General features: G+C 38.1%; 1 protein-coding gene across 8 annotated transcripts in view; it reads left to right on the top strand.

Moving 5' to 3' along the window:
• The window catches only part of CDKL5 (cyclin dependent kinase like 5), a 127,260-nt gene extending 110,499 nt beyond the window's left edge, over nucleotides 1–16,761 (top strand). For 7 of the 8 annotated variants that reach the window (XM_085211365.1, XM_085211357.1, XM_085211336.1 and 4 more), the window contains 4 exons: nucleotides 3,120–3,222; nucleotides 7,274–7,396; nucleotides 8,477–8,596; nucleotides 9,596–16,761. In XM_085211365.1, coding sequence (XP_085067491.1) covers nucleotides 3,120–3,222; nucleotides 7,274–7,396; nucleotides 8,477–8,596; nucleotides 9,596–9,976 — 727 coding nt within the window. In that variant the 3' untranslated portion in view covers nucleotides 9,977–16,761. The remainder of the gene's footprint in view (nucleotides 1–3,119; nucleotides 3,223–7,273; nucleotides 7,397–8,476; nucleotides 8,597–9,595) is intronic. The other variant, XM_085211376.1, reaches the window with a different exon arrangement.
• The last annotated feature ends 806 nt before the right edge of the window (nucleotides 16,762–17,567 follow it).

The following is a 17,567-nucleotide window of genomic DNA, read 5'->3' as shown; positions in this document are numbered from 1 at the left end:
TCAGACCTGAAGCTTTATGCAAAGTACCAAGACTTGGCAGTTACATTGTAAGATCTGCTGTGTGACTGTACCAGAGATTTTTTTTCTGATAGTCTTTTGTTTTTTTTTCCCCTGTACTGTCCATTGTCTGAAAACCATCTTTTGGGATGTCTAAAATACCCCAGTATTTTATCTCATCGATCCAAATGTTCTGCTCTATTTTTATTCATTACAAAATCCTGGTGTTGAAACTTCCTGCTATAGTGCTATATATGTTCACTCTCTTGATATAACGAGCATGTGTTTTGAAGCAGTTGCTTTTCAAGGTCAGTGCTTTTTCAGACAACTGTACTGCAATATGAGTCATAGGAGTTAATGACATAAACCCGTTGGTGTAAAACCACTGCCTTTTGGGTAAGCAGCAATTGAAAATGAGCAGGGTTCTCAGCCCCTTACTTTTCTCCACTGTCTGGTCACTGGAGTCATAATGAGAGAATTACGGCACAGAGTTTCACTTCTATCTATTCATCTGCTGTTGGGAGCACTTTTCATGTCCAGGTTCATTGGACCAAATAAAAGAATTACACTTGACTGAATCTGTCTGAAGGTGTGGCAAAAGTTGGCCCAGGTTTTATTCTGAAGATTACATTCACCTTTAAAAATACAGTGTTTCCACTGAAAAGTGGATGTTGGAGCAGAATAGCCATAGCAAGACGCTGACATTTTAAAGGACAGCGCAGAGTAACCACACTGGGACCTCAGATCTGAGACTGGTCAATAGGCAGCATAGTCTCTAGGTAGGTAATTTTCACTGAGGCCATGGTATGGGCTGTCTGCAGATGTCAGTGTGCAATAGTTTCTTTGGGGAAAGGTGTGAGCAATTCTCAGCCCCATTCACGTGACTTTCAGAGTATAAGCAAGATATCTGGGGCATTTGGCTTCCTCTAGGTTTCCTAATAGATTAAAGAAGATGAAACTCCCCAAAATAAATATCATTTAGTAAATAATTCAGTAGTTATCTGGCCTGTGCGAAGTCATTCTTGAGAGTTGACAGATTCTGTAAAGCTTTCAGTAGTGTTTACTTTTGGGCTTTCTCCTTGATGCTTTAGATGAATAATACAAAACTTTGTGCTGTTATGCAATGGTTCCAAGTCCAGGAACGTGACATAAAAGAACATGACATAAATAAAGAATCTTTAGCAATGCAGGATTTTTAAAATATGTCATAGAAACCTAATAATTATATACTGAAGTAGAGATTTTTTCCCACATCAACTTTCACAGTTCAGATTTTCACATCTTCTCTATCGTATTGAATGCTTGAATGCTTTTTGGATCTAGATATAAGTTACAAAAATCTAAATGAGGAAAATTCCCACCATTTCCTCTGCCTATAAATCTTTCCCCTACGCACATTTATCTTACTCAATAATTACACTTTATTACAGTGTTTAAACACTGCATGCGTTTCCATAGAACCAGGTAACATTTTGACTATTTTGGGTAGAATTCGAGGAACTGATCAAATGCTGTTTGAGAGTGAAGATACTCTTATCAATAAGAGAGGCTTCTCTAGTCGTTCCCACTCCAATTATGTGTTTCCCACTTGCTTGGAAAATAATGTCAGCTTGGCACATAGTAGCAGCTGAATCACCAGCTTGCAGCGTAGTGCTTTAAGCCAGATTTAGAACCCAGAGATAACTATAGCAGACAGCAAAGTATTGCTACGTTGCAGTTGCTCCAAGAAAAGCTGCTTTTCCTCGTCATCCAGAGCCCAGAGAACTGTGGCTGTCCGTCAGGTTTTGCAGCAAGACAGCAGAATCATTTCATTTTTGTTTTCATACACCTCGAGGCTAAAAAGGGCTATTGGAGCACCAAGTATGGCCTCCATTGTGTTAGTTGCCATTAAATGTCATCAGTTCTCTGGGGTTGAAGCCCAGTAGTGTAACCAGCAGGAGTTTATGCAGTCCTGATTTGAAATATCAAATTTCAAAAACTATCAAAAAGAGCCAGTCTGCTTCACCAAAGAGTTATTTCTGGTGGTTAATAATTCTCATTATTAAAATCAGTGCCTGATTTACAATATGCTTTCTGTGGCCTCATCATGTACCTACTTGTTATGTCTTTGCCCTCTGCTTTAAAGATCCAATGAGTACTCTATAATTTCTTCCTGGATAAGTACCTGTACACCACAACCAAGGACACTAGAAATGCCGGGGTTTGTGTTTTTTAACATACTAAAGACTTGGAAATCTCCGACTCTTTTAATGCAGGCTGTTCTTTCTACCTCTGTGAAACTTCCCTTTGCCATTTCCAGTTTTCATAATACCTTAAAGGGCACTAGAACTGCATTCAGCTCTGACTCACCACTGTCCTACATAAGCCATCTTTCTACTCTATATCAGGACTTGACATACATAGTTTGCTGCATATGCTTTAAGTAAGTAGCATGCCATTTATCAGCTGTGGATAATTCAGCTGTAAGCAAGATCTAAGGTGGAAATAAATAAAATTCCAACTTCAGGCAAGTTCCACTCCGGGGTCATCTTTTTTTGCCAGCACTGTCTCACCCAGGTGTAACAAAATAACTGAAGCATTTAAGTTGAGATGGACCGCAATAGATTCCCAGGCTTCCTTGATGATAAGTTTGGAACCATGTCAGCAAAGGTCAGGAATTTTGATTGAAACCGGTTCTGTCTGGCAAACTTTGCAACTCCTGGCTCTCCACCAAGCAGTGGATAAACTGGACTGGTGCTTTTATACTTCCTCATCATTTGTATGTTCTCCAAGTTATGATTTTAATTTTTCTAAAAGACCTTTGGTGTAAATACTTTGGTTGGAATATTAAATTCTGGCTTAAAAGAAAATAAAATAGAAACGCATGCTTGCCTTTTCCCTAAATAACTATTCAGTGGTTTGAGCTAATCATTTTACCCTAACGCTGTTGTTCCTACTCCATTTAATAAGGTAATTTATCCGTTATTTGTATAGTAACCTTTGAACCAATGAATGCTAAAATACTAAGAATCTTAGTGCTTTAATCATTAATTTTCATTCTTTGGCGCAAGGTCTCATTATTATGCAGAATTTGCATAGTGTCAAAATAAAATCTATCTTACAATACCTTATCTCATGTTTAGGAAGAGTCCTGAAAATCTTAACAGTCACTCTGAACAGCTTAAGGAGAAAGAAAAGCAAGGTTTTTTCAGGGCCATAAAAAAGAAAAAGAAGAAATCTCAAACCGTAAGTATGCAATTATTTATAAAAGAAAATGTAGTTATCAATTTTAAATGGCACTATTTTAATATGCTAGACTAGTACAGTTTGTTTCTATTATTTGTGGTCATACCTACCTGTATCTACTTGTTATTATTTTATTTTTTGTCAGATACAGTCAGATACATGTGCTGTATATGTCTTTGTATTCATTCAGATACTTCATCATCCAATTTAGATGCAAGTTTTAAGCAGATATTGCAGCAAATCCTTTTGCAGCATACGGTGTCTCCATTCGAAGAGTAGAAATGCATTCTTGTCCTCTGAGCTTGAAAAATTTCAGACTCCCATTAGGAGATCAAACTGCTTTAAAAGAGAATTCTTTAAGATCTTTTTCGTGGCACTCTCTTGATGACAGCTTCTGTGTTGCTGTCCCCTGTGACTGGAATAAGGGAGGTCTGTCTTAACCATTCCGAATGCTTTATGGTTTTTGGTGATTGTGGCTTTTGTCACCTGATAAGTCTCTTATCATTTCGGAATTTACATCTAGGTTTTGGAAGGGAAAAAGAACTTTATCAGAGGGCAGTGGCGAGTTAGCATTTCACAAAATTTTATAATGAAAATCCCTTTAGAATAAACCTAAATATCGTCTTATCTCATTCTTGGATGACAGTTCTGGAAACAGTAAAACACTTAAAATTACATTTGCATTAAGTCCGAATAAAAAAAAAAAAAAGTAAATTAAACTGCAGGTACTTTATCTAAAAACTGGGGCCTTGTAATTCTCAACCAGGCCACCAGAAGAATAACTTACTTTTATTAGTATAGTAGTATGTTGCTAAATTTCATGTGCAAAATAGCGTCATAAAAAAAAAACCTTTTTTTAGTCTCTTTATTACCTGTTCTTTTCAGTGTACTTCATACTTTTATTTCCCTGTGCAATGAATTCTGGGTAGGAAAATGAAGAATTCTACTTATTTTTTAAAATAAAATGGGATAAAATTTTTTTAAGATTAAATGACTTTATTAATTTGTTAGTGACAGTAGCTTTCTGATATTGGTGTTCTCAGTGTAAAAATAAGAGGATAAATTTCAAACTTTACTTGGATTCTGAAAATCAATTTATTTTACCTAGTATTGAGATCATCATCACCAGCAGTAAGATATGCTCTGATTTTCAGAGAAGCTTACTTGAATTTCCCACATTTCAGGTTTCGGTTTGTTTAAGATCTCAGTGACACTGAAAAATTAAGTTGCAATATTTCTGTAAGTGAAATTGCAGTTACAGTTTTGAAGGTTCTTGAAATGAAGTAAGTCATGCTTACTCACTGTAGTTAAAATAGGCTCTGGAAGACGTTAATGGTACTGCAGGGTGAAGGGTATGTATTTAAATATCTTCTGTCATAGACACAGGTGGTGTGATTTGGGTTGTGGTGGAGGGCTGATCTGTTGAAAGTTGGGGGAGTGGAGTGTTCATTTACTTTTGTTTGTTTAATTTTCTTTGAACTGCATGAAACGTGTGCATGCGTGTGTTAATTGGCACACAAGATGCACCATGTCTTCCTGCTGGCCAGGCTTTTCCTCTTCTGAACTTGTTCACCTTGAGATTTGTACTCAATTCAGATATAACCATTTGCATTACACAACGGAATAAAATATCTAGATTAAGACTCTGGGATTATTCGATATCAAAATGTCCATGAAAGGATAGCACACCTGAAGCCACTTGTTCCAGTGATGTTAAATTTGCCCTTTTTTGGATTTCAGCCATTCAGACTTGGTGGTAGGGAGCACTTTAAAAGCCTAGCTAATATGTCAAGTAGCAAATACTGCCAGATTAAACTGTGTGAATGAAGGAGAGACCGAGTTCAGTTGTTTTGCAACTCAAAATCCAGCACTTTCTAAAACACTGAATGAGAAGCACCCTGATCTGCAGCTACTGAAAACATCCCTGATTACAAGCCAAGGCAGATTTATACATATCCTTACTCCTATTTCTTCTCATTCTTAAGGACAAAGAAAGAAAGAGATAGGAAGAGATAGAGGATTTACGTAAGGAGGGGAAATTGCAATGTCTAGTTAGAACTAGCATGTCACAGGAAGATAGATAAAATTCCTGAATTGAGAGAGTGATAAAACTCTTGCATCTCATCTACAAACTTGCTGACATCAACTTGATCCAAAAAACTTATTCTCATTTCTACTTACAGTTGATTACAAGACAATCTCTAGGGACAGACTGTGCATGCATGATATGCACAAGTTAGTTGAGGAAGTCTAGCTAACAAACATTGAGATATTCATTAGGATCTTCCAGTGCAAATGAAAATTAGTACCTTCAGTTCAACACCAAGTTTGACTTCAGTAGTAAAACCTTCTACGCCTGTAGGAAAAGCTCTTGGCAACCATGTGAATGCTTTCTATGAATTCATGTTAACAAATGTAACATAGAACAGGTGACTATGCAAGTTTTTTGGGTTTTTCTGAAGTTTATAATTCTTGCAGATTCCTAGAAGTATGTAATTCTACCTATGTACTCTGATAAAAACTTTCTGCAGCAAATAACAAACTAGACCAGAGTATAGTCATAATGAGAAGCGTGCCGTATAGTTTAAGAGGATGTTAATATCACATTCACTAGTATTATTTACTTCTAATTCTTTGGAAAGTCTCATTTTGCTGGTGATTATCATAAGAGTCACAAAGATGACTGAAATTGAATTGAAGATATCTTCTTAATAATGCCATTCTCAAAATTCCTGATAGCTCAGAACTGATAGGATTTTCTGACACTTCCTTGTGCAGAGTTGTTCCCATTAATCATTCTTACTGGAGTTCTCCAGGTGCAGTTCTTCATGGGATAATAATCATTATTGTCTGCCATGGGAATTCTTTGCAATATCGTTTCTGCAGAACTGCTCTTATTCATTCTCTGTTTATCTTGCTGGGAGTCGTTTAGTAATGTAGCAAAAAGTTTTGAAGATTGCTAGAATCACAGGGTTTTGTGATTTAATGAATGCTCTGTATGGTGTCAACATGCCCTATCTTTAGGCAAAATCAGACTTTGTCATATGCTGCAAGCAGTGGAACTGAAGAAATTACATCCTTTGGAAGAAAACAGATGCAGATGAACATTTCTTCTACTGCTGCTTTGATTCCTTTCTAATTTACTGTACTGCAAACAGGAAATTCTTCTGACCATAGAGTTTCTGAAGAAGCTATGTCATTTAGTGTGTTTGTCTTTTGTTAACTTGCATAGAACCTAGAAGATGGGAAGGTTGTTTGAAACCCTTCTCTTCTGGTGATACCATTGTTCTATTTAGTCATATGATCATAAGTCTGTATTGTAGAGCAAGCAAAATAATGCTTATTTGTACCTCAACTGGGGAGAAATCTTGTTCATAATATTAATTCTTGATAGTTTATCTATTATTATTATTATATTTATTATTAATTTCATCCACTGCTATGCTCTTTGACTGCATTACGGAAGTAAAAATTAAACAGGCAGTGCTCTTGCAGTTGTACATCAAGTTGTTGAAGTCGTATTTTGGTCAGAACTGAAATAATTCATCTTGGAGCTCTAGCTTATTTTAAAAGCTAAAAGTAGAACACTTGTGTTTCTTCCAGAGGTAATTATTAACTGCTTGTGCTAAAACTGATTGCTAATATTATTAGTATATCTTTGATATTTTACGTATTATAAAAATAAGAAGTGTCATATAATTGTAGATCCTTATCTTAGGTAACAGAAGAATTGTTCCAGAACTCAGTAATGTCAACGAGACGTACCTAGTTTTCAAAAGGCTTTGAAATGTACTCTGCATTCCAGATGGGAAATGGATATAAGAATAGGTGTACTGATCTCTTTTTCCATGCTTTACATGCACTGAGCTCCTTGAATTTATTCCATGCACTTTTCTTTATTCAATCATTATATTTTCCTGAAGCAGATTATGCATAGGATTGATACTATGTACCATTGGCACTACAAAAATAAAGTAATGAATTAATATGGTAAGGACAGATCTCTTGAGTTGAAATGCTATGCATTTAGATTTTGTGTCTTATATTACAGACAGACTCAACCAACGGGGAGAATCCAAGCATCAAGAAATCCCTCTTTCCTCTTTTTAATTCAAAGAATAATTTAAAGCATAGTTCTTCTTTGAAAAAGCTTCCTGTAGTCACTCTACCCATGGTATTAATTTTTAAGTACAGTAGCTCTGTAAAATGCTCCAGTAAACTTGTTTTACTGACTACAGCAGCATGTGTTTTATTTTCATGGGGTCACTTTTTCTTCAAGCCAGTTAAGTATCTTGGGCCAGTTCGATAAATTGAAGTAAAATTGGCAGTTCTGTTGAAGTAGACTGTGTCTAAAAACAAATGGCTTTTGACTATTTGATATACTGAAAATGCAGTGGATATATATATAGTTCCAGAGAAAATGAAATTGCCTGTGTCTAAAACTGAAAATATTCTGTCCATTTCAATCAGGAAAAAAAAATTAACTTGGTTTGGTTTATAGCTATATTGGAAATGCATTTTCTGTGTCAACTGCTCCTTTGTACATGAATTTAATTAAATATTAATATTAATATTAACAGATTATCTGAAATATCAATTTTAGCTCGTGTTTTTACTGTATTTTTGTTTGTCCTGATTGTTCATGTTAAAAAGACAGCTTCCATTTAAAAATATGTCCAATTGAATTGTCCTTTTTGTCCTTTTTTTGCTTAAAACTCTTGAGGTCTCTGTATAAGCCATAAATTCTCTTGAATTTGCATTTTGTTTTTTTAGGGTTGTTGAGTTTTTCAACTTGTACTTTGGTTTGGGATATCTGTGGAGGAGCAGAAAGATGGGGAAAGGCAAAGCTCTTGTTTTGTGATGGCAAAATCAGACAGACAGAATTCTGATCTGCCTCACTCAGGAACAAATTTATAGAACTGATCCATGGTCTTAACTGCAGAATGGAATGCTTTTAAATGAAGATGAGGCTCAACAATTTTTTTTGGTTGATTTTTTTGGAAGCCTTATTTAACTGCTCTCTCTTACAACAAATAACACTAACAGCATGTGAATGCTTTGTGGGCTAAGGGTATAGCAAATCTGCATGACCTGTGCAGCCTCTTATTCTTCCTATGGGGAAAATATTGAAAGGACATTGCAATTCTGCTGCAGTAATCAGCTTTACTTGCATAATGTAATTAACTGGGGAAAAAGGATTTGCAAATATTCTGAGGAGTATATTGAGAGACCACTATCTAACGTTTTGTTGCAGATGCCTGGCACTGATGGTCAGGATCTCCTGGCGTTACAGAAAGCCATTCATTCTTCTAATCACCAGAGCAACAGGCAGAAGGATTGGCATCCTGAGAAGATGACAGAAATCCAGCCCCATGTAAGTGGCATTATCACTTCTCCGTATTCGAACATCTGAGGTACCTAGAGAACTTTTTCTCTGGTGAATAGAAAAATTGCATTTGACATTATTTCCCATACCCCCCATTCCCTGTTCTCTAAATGTAAAACATGTATCTGTAGTCTTACATATTTCTTTGAAAATCTGGACATAGATGACAGGGAAAAGAAGAGAGACTAAGTGTCCCCATGTCAGTCTTTGAGCCTTTAGAAATATTGGTTACGTGTTAGATGCAGACAGCCTTTCCGTGCACATCCACAGCAGACACTGCAGTGATGCGGAGAGGCCCTTAAGTGATCTCTGCAAGGTGTGGTGCATCCCAGCAGTGCTGATGGGCCTGCAGAGCCCTGTGAGCACACCCCTGTGCCTTAGCTGGCACGGGCTGCTGGCTGTGCAGGCTGGATCGCTAGAGCGTCACTGCACAAATGCCGCTTTATTTTCTCCATCTCTAAAACCAGCTTGAGGAGCAGAGGTTGGGAGGCAGCTTCTGTGCCATGATGACACTGAAAACTGAAAAAGAGGATTCATTGCAGCCGCTGTGTTTGAAGAAGCACATTTTTCTGTGAGCTGAGGAATTTAATGAAGTCGTTATCCTGCCATTTTGTGTACTCGGGCTTACCCTGGCACTTGTTACCCATTTCAATAGCCCCACGTGTCCCTTTTCCTTCCACCTGCTCCTCAGCTAAAGAAGCTATGAGGGTTAAGAGCTGCTGGCTAACAAAACATCAGACTGCTGTTTTCTGCCGGTCTTTCAGTGCAGGTAGTTACTCGGGTTTGAACCATAAGGAGAAAATATTTTTCTCGAGTGTGTTTTCTCAGCTTGGAAGGAAATATTCCATGTGAATGCATATTAAAAGTGAGGAAGTCCCGTGAAGCTCCAGATGCTTTATTTAAGAGATGATGGCTTTGTTATGGGAAGTCTGATATGATACGATAACAAGAGAGCAGAAGGTCAAGCGCTTTCCCCGTGTCTTTCAGAGCCAGCCATTAAAATCCCTGCGAAAGCTGTTACACCTCTCTTCAAATCATTCTGTCCCTGCCGAGCCTCGCTTCCAGCCCTTACCAAGTCAGCCGGCCAAACCTGCTTTTTCTGAAGTGCGAATTCACCCCATGAGTCAAAGCTCCAGCAGCAGCAGCAGCAACGCACGGCAAGAGCCGCAGCCAAAGAGCCGGCCAACGCTGCAGATCCCGAGCCAGCTGGAGCCCACCTGGCACGTCTCCCCCGTCAACAGGAGCGCCAGCGACGGGCCCCCCTACTCTGAGCAGCCTTCCAAGAGTGGACAGAACGGGCACACGTATAACCGAACAAACCGGTCGCGAATGCCAAATCTGAATGATCTGAAAGAGACAGCCTTGTAATTGCTCCAGAAAATCGGCCGGTTCACATGGAGGTCAGCGTAAGGGAGCGGTGGTAGTTCTGGTGATGGTAAGACTGTACTTTCAGCTTTATAAAGGTGTGCAATATGTACATGTGGAGCTATGCTGTTTGGCACCACATTGAGAGTCAGGGATTATACAGTAAAATGAGTCGAATTAGGAATCACTAGTCATCAGAAGTGTCACTGCACGAGAGGCAGAGTGTGCCATTTGGGGAGAAAAATGTATTGCCATTTTCTCTCATTTACATTCCAGCTTAGAGCACATCTCTGTTGGAAAGCTGGGAGATTTCTGGTATGTGTTGGCACTTATAAGGGTGAAAACATTCATGTGCAGACCTATGCCCTTACTACATTTTTTGCTGCCTAGTTAAAACAGTGGGGTTTATGTGATAAAAGTGTATCCCCGTTAAGGGTTTAAAGTTAAATTGTGTGTCTTAAATTTGTTTTTTAAACTTCCATATTTGATAGGATTTGTAATATTTATTTATGATGACCTAATATCGTACTGTTACAATCATATCTTTTATGTTATAATGTAAAGTTATTTTGAGCTGTTTGAAACATTGTGAAGCAGTGCAACAGCTACAGTAGTTTCTATAAAAAACTAACGGTAACATTTATATATTGCATCAGGAGTATTTTATTCTATATATAAATATATATATAAATGGGAAATAACTGTCTGTTTTTTAAATATACTCATTTAAAAGAAAAGTATTGTTATGACACTATCTGCCATATTTTTATACATTTGTGATATAAAGTGCAGTATTATACTTCTAATAAAAGGAAGTTGAATGTCGATATAAATGTGACTGTAACAGTATGAATCTTGCTCAGCTACGAGAGCCCAGTATTATAGGAATTACTGGTAACAAACAAAAGACATCATTCAATTCCAAGCGTTATTATGGGCTATTTTGTTGGAAGTATTGGCTAAATGTAAGAGACTGCAGAACTGTACAATAATCTAAATGTGGTATGTTCTCCCCTGTATCCCTAGCTTTCCTAATAATACTATTGAGATTTCTGCATCTGCATCAAGAGACCAGAGCCCCAGAACGACTTGTGTTGGTGGTTGCTTTTTTTTTTTCGCTCTAAAGAGATAAAGTGCCCCAGGACTACAAGCTAAAGCAGGTGCTTCTCCACTTAATAGTAGGGGTGAAAACCAAAGAAACATAGCATGAATTGCAAGTGAAATGCCACACTTTCACATTTAATGCATAGCATGGCACTGCGGATCATGGTATGAGCTTTTATGCATATGTGTATTTTACATCTTGTTAGCAATCTATTAACTACTAAGATAAACACTGTATTTAAATTAAAAGTACTCTTGCACTTTCTATTATATTTCAGGATGTATTTAAAGCTACACATCTGATATTTGGATGTTGAGGGAGAAGGTTGCCGAGCAGCTTAATTTCTCCTTAGATCTTACTGTCCCGATATTCCCATACTCAGTTCAGTGACCAGTCTCAGCAAAATACTAGATCTTGGGTTCCAGTTTCCTATACAGCATTGTCAAAACTGCCTTTACATTGGTGAACATCAAGTGTAGCAAATATATAACCTGATTCCTCTGTTGCTACTGGCAAAATAAACTAGAGTTGAGTCATTAGGAGTTAAAAGAATTATGCTGGTCTAAACTTTTGTGCAATAAGAGGAGAGTCAGGCCTGTAGTGTCAGAACAATACAATCTTTCCTTTTTAAATTCATTCATTCAACTCCCTCATTACTCTGCAGCATAGTTCCGTTTCTATATTGTGTCCTCATCAGACACGTGTACCTGCAAATATGTTGTCTGTTCCAAAAAGAGATTAACCTGAATGTAAACTTGATTTAGCCATAGATGTTAACAGAAGTAGCTAGACAGTAAGAGCTGAACTTCTTACTTTGATACAATGCAAATTGGATGTGACATTTGGTACCTCTTGAATCATACCAAAGTTCTAACAATAACTAATTTGGCACCACCACTTTAAAATCTTTCATATAGAGTACAGTATGAAGGGATGGTACATCAGGTTTGTCCAGGGCAAGAAGTAAGTCTACTAAGTTAGAAAGACTACAAAATAATAAGAATTCTTTGTCAATTGCCTGCAAGAAATGTGTGTGTGATTTTCTATAGATATTTATGGTATATACTATATTTATATATGCTGTAGTATATAAATAATATATTTATGTATCATATATAAATACAGTAGATATGAAAGGATACTCAGATTCTGATAAGTTCAGTGGGCATCCGGGAAAGACATTGTGATATTTACTAGTCTTTATGATCAAGGGAATAGCATTGTATTTTAGAAGTCTCTTGGATTCCCTGGTTCATTACAACCAGTTTACTCCTGTTGTCTGCTTTGAAATGAGCTGATGCCACTGAAATCCCTCATGAGAGTGTTGCCTAAGAGTGGGGCTCTAAGCAGTACAATGTGAATGCCTCCGAGTGAGCATTCATACCAAGCTCTTCTGTACCTTATGGATATATTTCCTTTTGCTTCTACAAGAATTTTATATTGATTGTAAGAGCTTCGTGCCAGAGATGATTGTACTGGGCTGTACGTGGCTATTCTGATTTCTGTCAAGGAAAAATGTTTCCCAAGGGTTGGTTGGTTCTTTTTTTTTTTCCCCCTCAGTACCCATTGAGTTGAATCAGGGTAATCTCTTGACTGTACATAGAGCTGTTTAAAGTAGTTAGCAAAGCTTCAAGAGTGACCTAAAGAATGTTCAAGTGTTTGGTGGCCCATATTTACAAAATGTTGTGTCTACTTTCGTACTGCTTTTTCTTCTCAACAAACCACAACAGATTTAATACCAAATTGTGTTGGACATACGTAGTATTTTCTTTGTTCTGTTAGAAAGACCTTACAGCAGATGAATGAACCAGCTGGCGCTGAGGTAAATTGTGTAATTTTAATCTGGTCTAACTTCCAAATATTCAGAATATCACTAATTCTGCTGTAATTCTGCTGAAGCTTCCAAAGGAGTCTTATTATATGGCTAAGATTTGCTGCCTCAATAAAGGAGAAGAAAATTACAGAGCAAACAATTTTATAAGCGAGAGCTTTCCTCTTCACTGGTCTTGTGTTCCATGTTCTATGGATTTACTTATTATAAATAATATTAGTTAAACCGTGTTTTATTCCTTGGCAAACTGCTTTGCCTTATTATGGCATCATTAATGATGTGAACAGTAAAGAAACTAAGTTTCAGAAATGAATTACAGTCATTTTGCAGAACTCAAGCTGCCTAAACTTGTCTATGTTTTACTATAGCTCTTGTTAACTGACATGAAGCACCTTAAGCTCATCTTAATTGAAACTGTGCAAAACGATGTGAATAAGCTGTCCTTTTAAACTGCCATGAAAATACATTAACCTAAAGGAACATGTGTTGTTAACAGACCTGACCACAGAGAGCAGTCCCTTAGGGCTATTTAACGCTTTTTGCTCTGTTATCACAGTCCAAGATCCATTGCTCCTCTGAGAGGCCGCCAGCAGCAGGCACCAGGCCAAGTTCATGTCAGGATGTCAGTACTTCCTGATCTGGTCCAGTCTTTCTGAAACGTTCTCCATCCCACGGGGTTTGGGACTGATACCAAGCCTTCACTTCTGATACCAAGCCAGACCTGCTTAAATGGATGGATCCTGATGCCACTCTGTGTACAGATACCGGTTCTCTTAGACCAGTGTTAAAGCAGGCCACAAACTTCCAAACTTAGAATACACTTTCACATCATCTTCAGGCTTGTTGCCTTTTTGCTATACTAGCTCGTGTCTGGGAGCCAAGCTGTTAATCAGTAGGGTCCTGCGATAGGCCTTCAGCCAGTGCTTGTTACTGCAGTCAGGTCTCCTAAAAGATGAATCTTAACAGTGTAAAAAGCCACATACCAACCTTTGTTCACCCAGAACAAGCTGTATGTTCTTCACAGTTCAGTGCTGTGGTTCCTTGTAATAAAGGGAACTCTGAAAGCAATGCTGACATCTACTTAGCTAAGATGAAAAACAGGCACTTTTGAGGGGAGCTTTGAGCTAGAAGCACTGAAGGTTTTTTGTTCATGTTCTGGGGTTTTTTTTGTTGTTGTTGTCTTAAAACATTTTGGTAGTGCAACATGCTTCAAGAATATCTGCATGCAATTACTTTTGTATGTGCTGAAAACTGTCAGAGTAGAACTGGGAGAATATTTGAATCTCAGTCACACAAAAGGTATTACAAGGATAGCCATATATAATATACTGCAAATTGTGGGGTGGCAATGAATGTTTCTTTTATCCATTCCAGCTGTCATGCACAATATGGTTATTAATGGGATTATATCACAAACCACAGGTTCCACAGGTTTGGGCTGTTGTTCACGTATGTAGGCCCACCATTTGAAATAGGATTAGGAGTGTCACAGAAGATGCTTGGAAAGATGATGTGCCCTATTAAACTGTTTTTAAATGACCTTTAAATCAGGACACTATTTAAGAACAGGTGCCTTTCCCCACATAGCTTCCCCCAGTGGTGTCACGATATTAACCATTCATTAACGGGGTTTGTAGTAAATCAGGAGAAAAGCCATTTAACTTTCTGGCCTTTGTTAAAAAGGGAACAATTTGAGTAAACCCTTTTAATACAACACAGCTTGGAAGTTCTAGCTGTTGGCTCGTTTCTGAGACAGACAGCACCTTGTTTCTTCAGGCTCCCTTGGCTGGTGAAGGCTTGTACACGCCACTTGGTTCAGATGTTGTACTGAAACAGTTGTTCTCTCACTCTGCAGTCATGAAGCAAAGTTAATGGTAGTTAAGCAAAGCAAATTTTATAGGAGATCCTCTTTTAATTTGAAGGTAAATCCTGTCATAGATCATCAGTTGTCTCAGCAGTCTTTTGTTACAGCTACTGCATGAGACAGGATAGGTTACATGTGAAGTTAATTTGCTCCAAGTTATGCTGGGATGCTCACTTGTTACCAGGAGTATCACTGTATGCAGCCAACTGCGTGGAGCAGAAGTTGGCTTTCTTGCCAACCTAAGCAGAAGATGCACAGAAGTGAGAGAAAGAGCCCTCTATATATCAGTGCTGTTGTTCCAGCAAGTCATTTCTCAGGCTCTTTTTAGAATGTAACCTGTGAATGTGACTCTTAAAACATGGCTCAAGAATCTGAACTTGGAATGTAGACTAAGGCTAAGAGTGACTCTACGCATCTCTTGTCTTCTCTACAAGTCAATCTACCTCCTCTCTCTTGCAGAATGTGGTTGAGGTTTTGTTTGTTTATTCTGAGTTTATTACTGACTCTAAATTTTGAAGAAAAGTATGAAAAGATTCTTCCTCTAGGTACTGTTAGCAACCAAGTAATAAAATTTTGATGGGCCTTCATCCAATACACTTCTAAAACCTCCAAGCCATCTCAGCTCTCCTAGAATCCTGACACCATCCTTTGCACTGCTTTGCAGTCTTCCCTTGCTCTTCCCCATGTGGTTCTCAAATATTGCAGTTGCCTTGTTCTTTGTTGTTTCTCTAGTGCAGTTTATCAGGGAGTTAGAGGCCTTATCTACTACTCCACCCTGTTTGCTGTTTTATTCGAACAGCTATCCTTAGACTTGCTCAGGAGTTTCTTCACTTTTATTTTCCATTTCATCTGGGTGAGATACCTTACCTCATTGTGCCCCACCAAAACAGACTGCCTTCCAGGCTTTCTGTTCCACCGGGTCTCTGTTTTCACAGAGCATTGTTTCTCTGGGTCCATTCTGAGAAATGCAAGGTGGCATCTTAATTGTATAGGCGTATAAATGCTTTGTGAAGTAACTGCTTTCGTAGAGCTTTCCATTAGCAAAGTTACAGCATGTTCATAGCGCGAGATGGAAGATGTTATTCAAGTTTCCTGTAGCTTATGAACCTCTTGGTGTAAATTCTTGACTTGTAAATCCAATGGCAGAGCTTTTAACTGTTTAGTAAGGCAAAACTTTAGGTGTAGTTAACTGTCTTGGCTTCCCTTTTCTTACTTTTTTTTTCCTCCAGCTAGTGCACATCTTAGACTACTGAAGAATACGTCTAATCAAAAAGAGTAACATCCATATGTATGTGGTTTACAAGGAACAATGAGCTAAAATCTTCCACGAAAACGTAATTTGTTGGAAATTCTATGCAGGTGTTTTTAAATCTGGTTGACCTGATAAGGACTTCCAGGACTGCTTAGATCTCCACTGTGAAATACTGAATTCTGAATTCATTTCATTTGGCAGAAAGAAGGAAGAACTAAGTTAGGAAGAATGGGGTCTTTTTTCACAATCACTATTCCAGAAATATCTGATTGGGGTGTGACTTTCAAAACTCCTACATTATGATTCCCCAATACTTTTAACAGCTATTAGAAATCCGAAGCGCACAGATTTTTAGATCTACCGTGCTTTCTGTTGTGGAAGGAATGTGCTGTGGTGTTAATCTTTTTAATCCTGGAATACAAATTGATTTTAAATTGTGCTGAATATTTAAGGATGACTTCATGCAAGTTAATAAACCATTTGTAAAATGTTTGTATACAACGCTTTGTATCATGTTGTTGGTACACCTTACCAAATTTTTTTTGGGCATGTATTCCATTCTTAACTTCTGTAATATTTATATTGTTGCTGTAAATATTCTAAAAGAGAAAAAAAAATCCTGTGGTAACCTTAATTATCAGCATGGAAATGGTTAATTTTTACTGAGCACAATGTATTTTTGAATGGGCCTTCCAAAATATGTCTTTAATAAAAATGCAGATTTTGCACTAGAAAATTGGCACTGCTTGATAGTTGCTCTTATTCATGCCACGCTGCTTACAGAGCCCTCCTCGTGCCCCTGGATGGGGCAGAGCTGTAACAGAGCTGCTCTGCCCAGGTCCTGATGCACTCCCTGTTTGAGAAACCAGCATGTGTCTGTTTGCAAGGCAGATGTTTTCACAGCATCACAAAATCACGGAACTTTAGGGCCTGGAAGGCACCTCTGGAGATCCCTTCCCTTCCCTTCCCTTCCCTCCCTCCCTCCCTCCCTTTCTCTGCTTTTGTATCTTTTGAACAGCATCACCCCCCTCGTGCACTCATCAATCGTTAACCAGAAATTAAAAGGCCCTACAACTTTCCAGCCCTTGATTTGTGTCCTTATTGGAGACGATCACAGTCTGAGTAACGTGTTGGGACTTTGTCATTCCCACACAAACTGACACTCTTCTGGACAAATGTTTAGGTGTCAGTGATATTGTTGGATTCACCTTTAATGTGTCCTGGTTATGACTTAGTTTATTATTGTGTGCAGCTTCAAAAAACTTCAAATATTTGGTTGCCAATCCCTCACTCCTTGGGGTAACTGGAAACAAACTGAGGAGCAGGGAGCTCCATGCCCTCCTTTCTGAAGTCCTGAAATGGCCACCACGTGGCTTGTGCTGCAGCCACAGCTGCTGTGAGACCATTGCTGCTGCCTGGTGCCTTCACTGAGCATTGAGTCTCAAACAAAAAAACTGGTCTGGCCCAAGCTAATGCCTTTAACTTCCACCCACCAGTGGTTTAGCATTTCAAAGTACCTTGGTAGACAAAAAGACCAACTGT

The sequence above is a fragment of the Meleagris gallopavo genome, chromosome 1, assembly GCF_905368555.1.
Source record: "Meleagris gallopavo chromosome 1, MGAL_WU_HG_1.1, whole genome shotgun sequence".
In the NCBI taxonomy this organism is placed as follows: Eukaryota; Metazoa; Chordata; class Aves; order Galliformes; family Phasianidae; genus Meleagris; species Meleagris gallopavo.
This window is presented reverse-complemented; position numbering and strand designations above follow the sequence as displayed.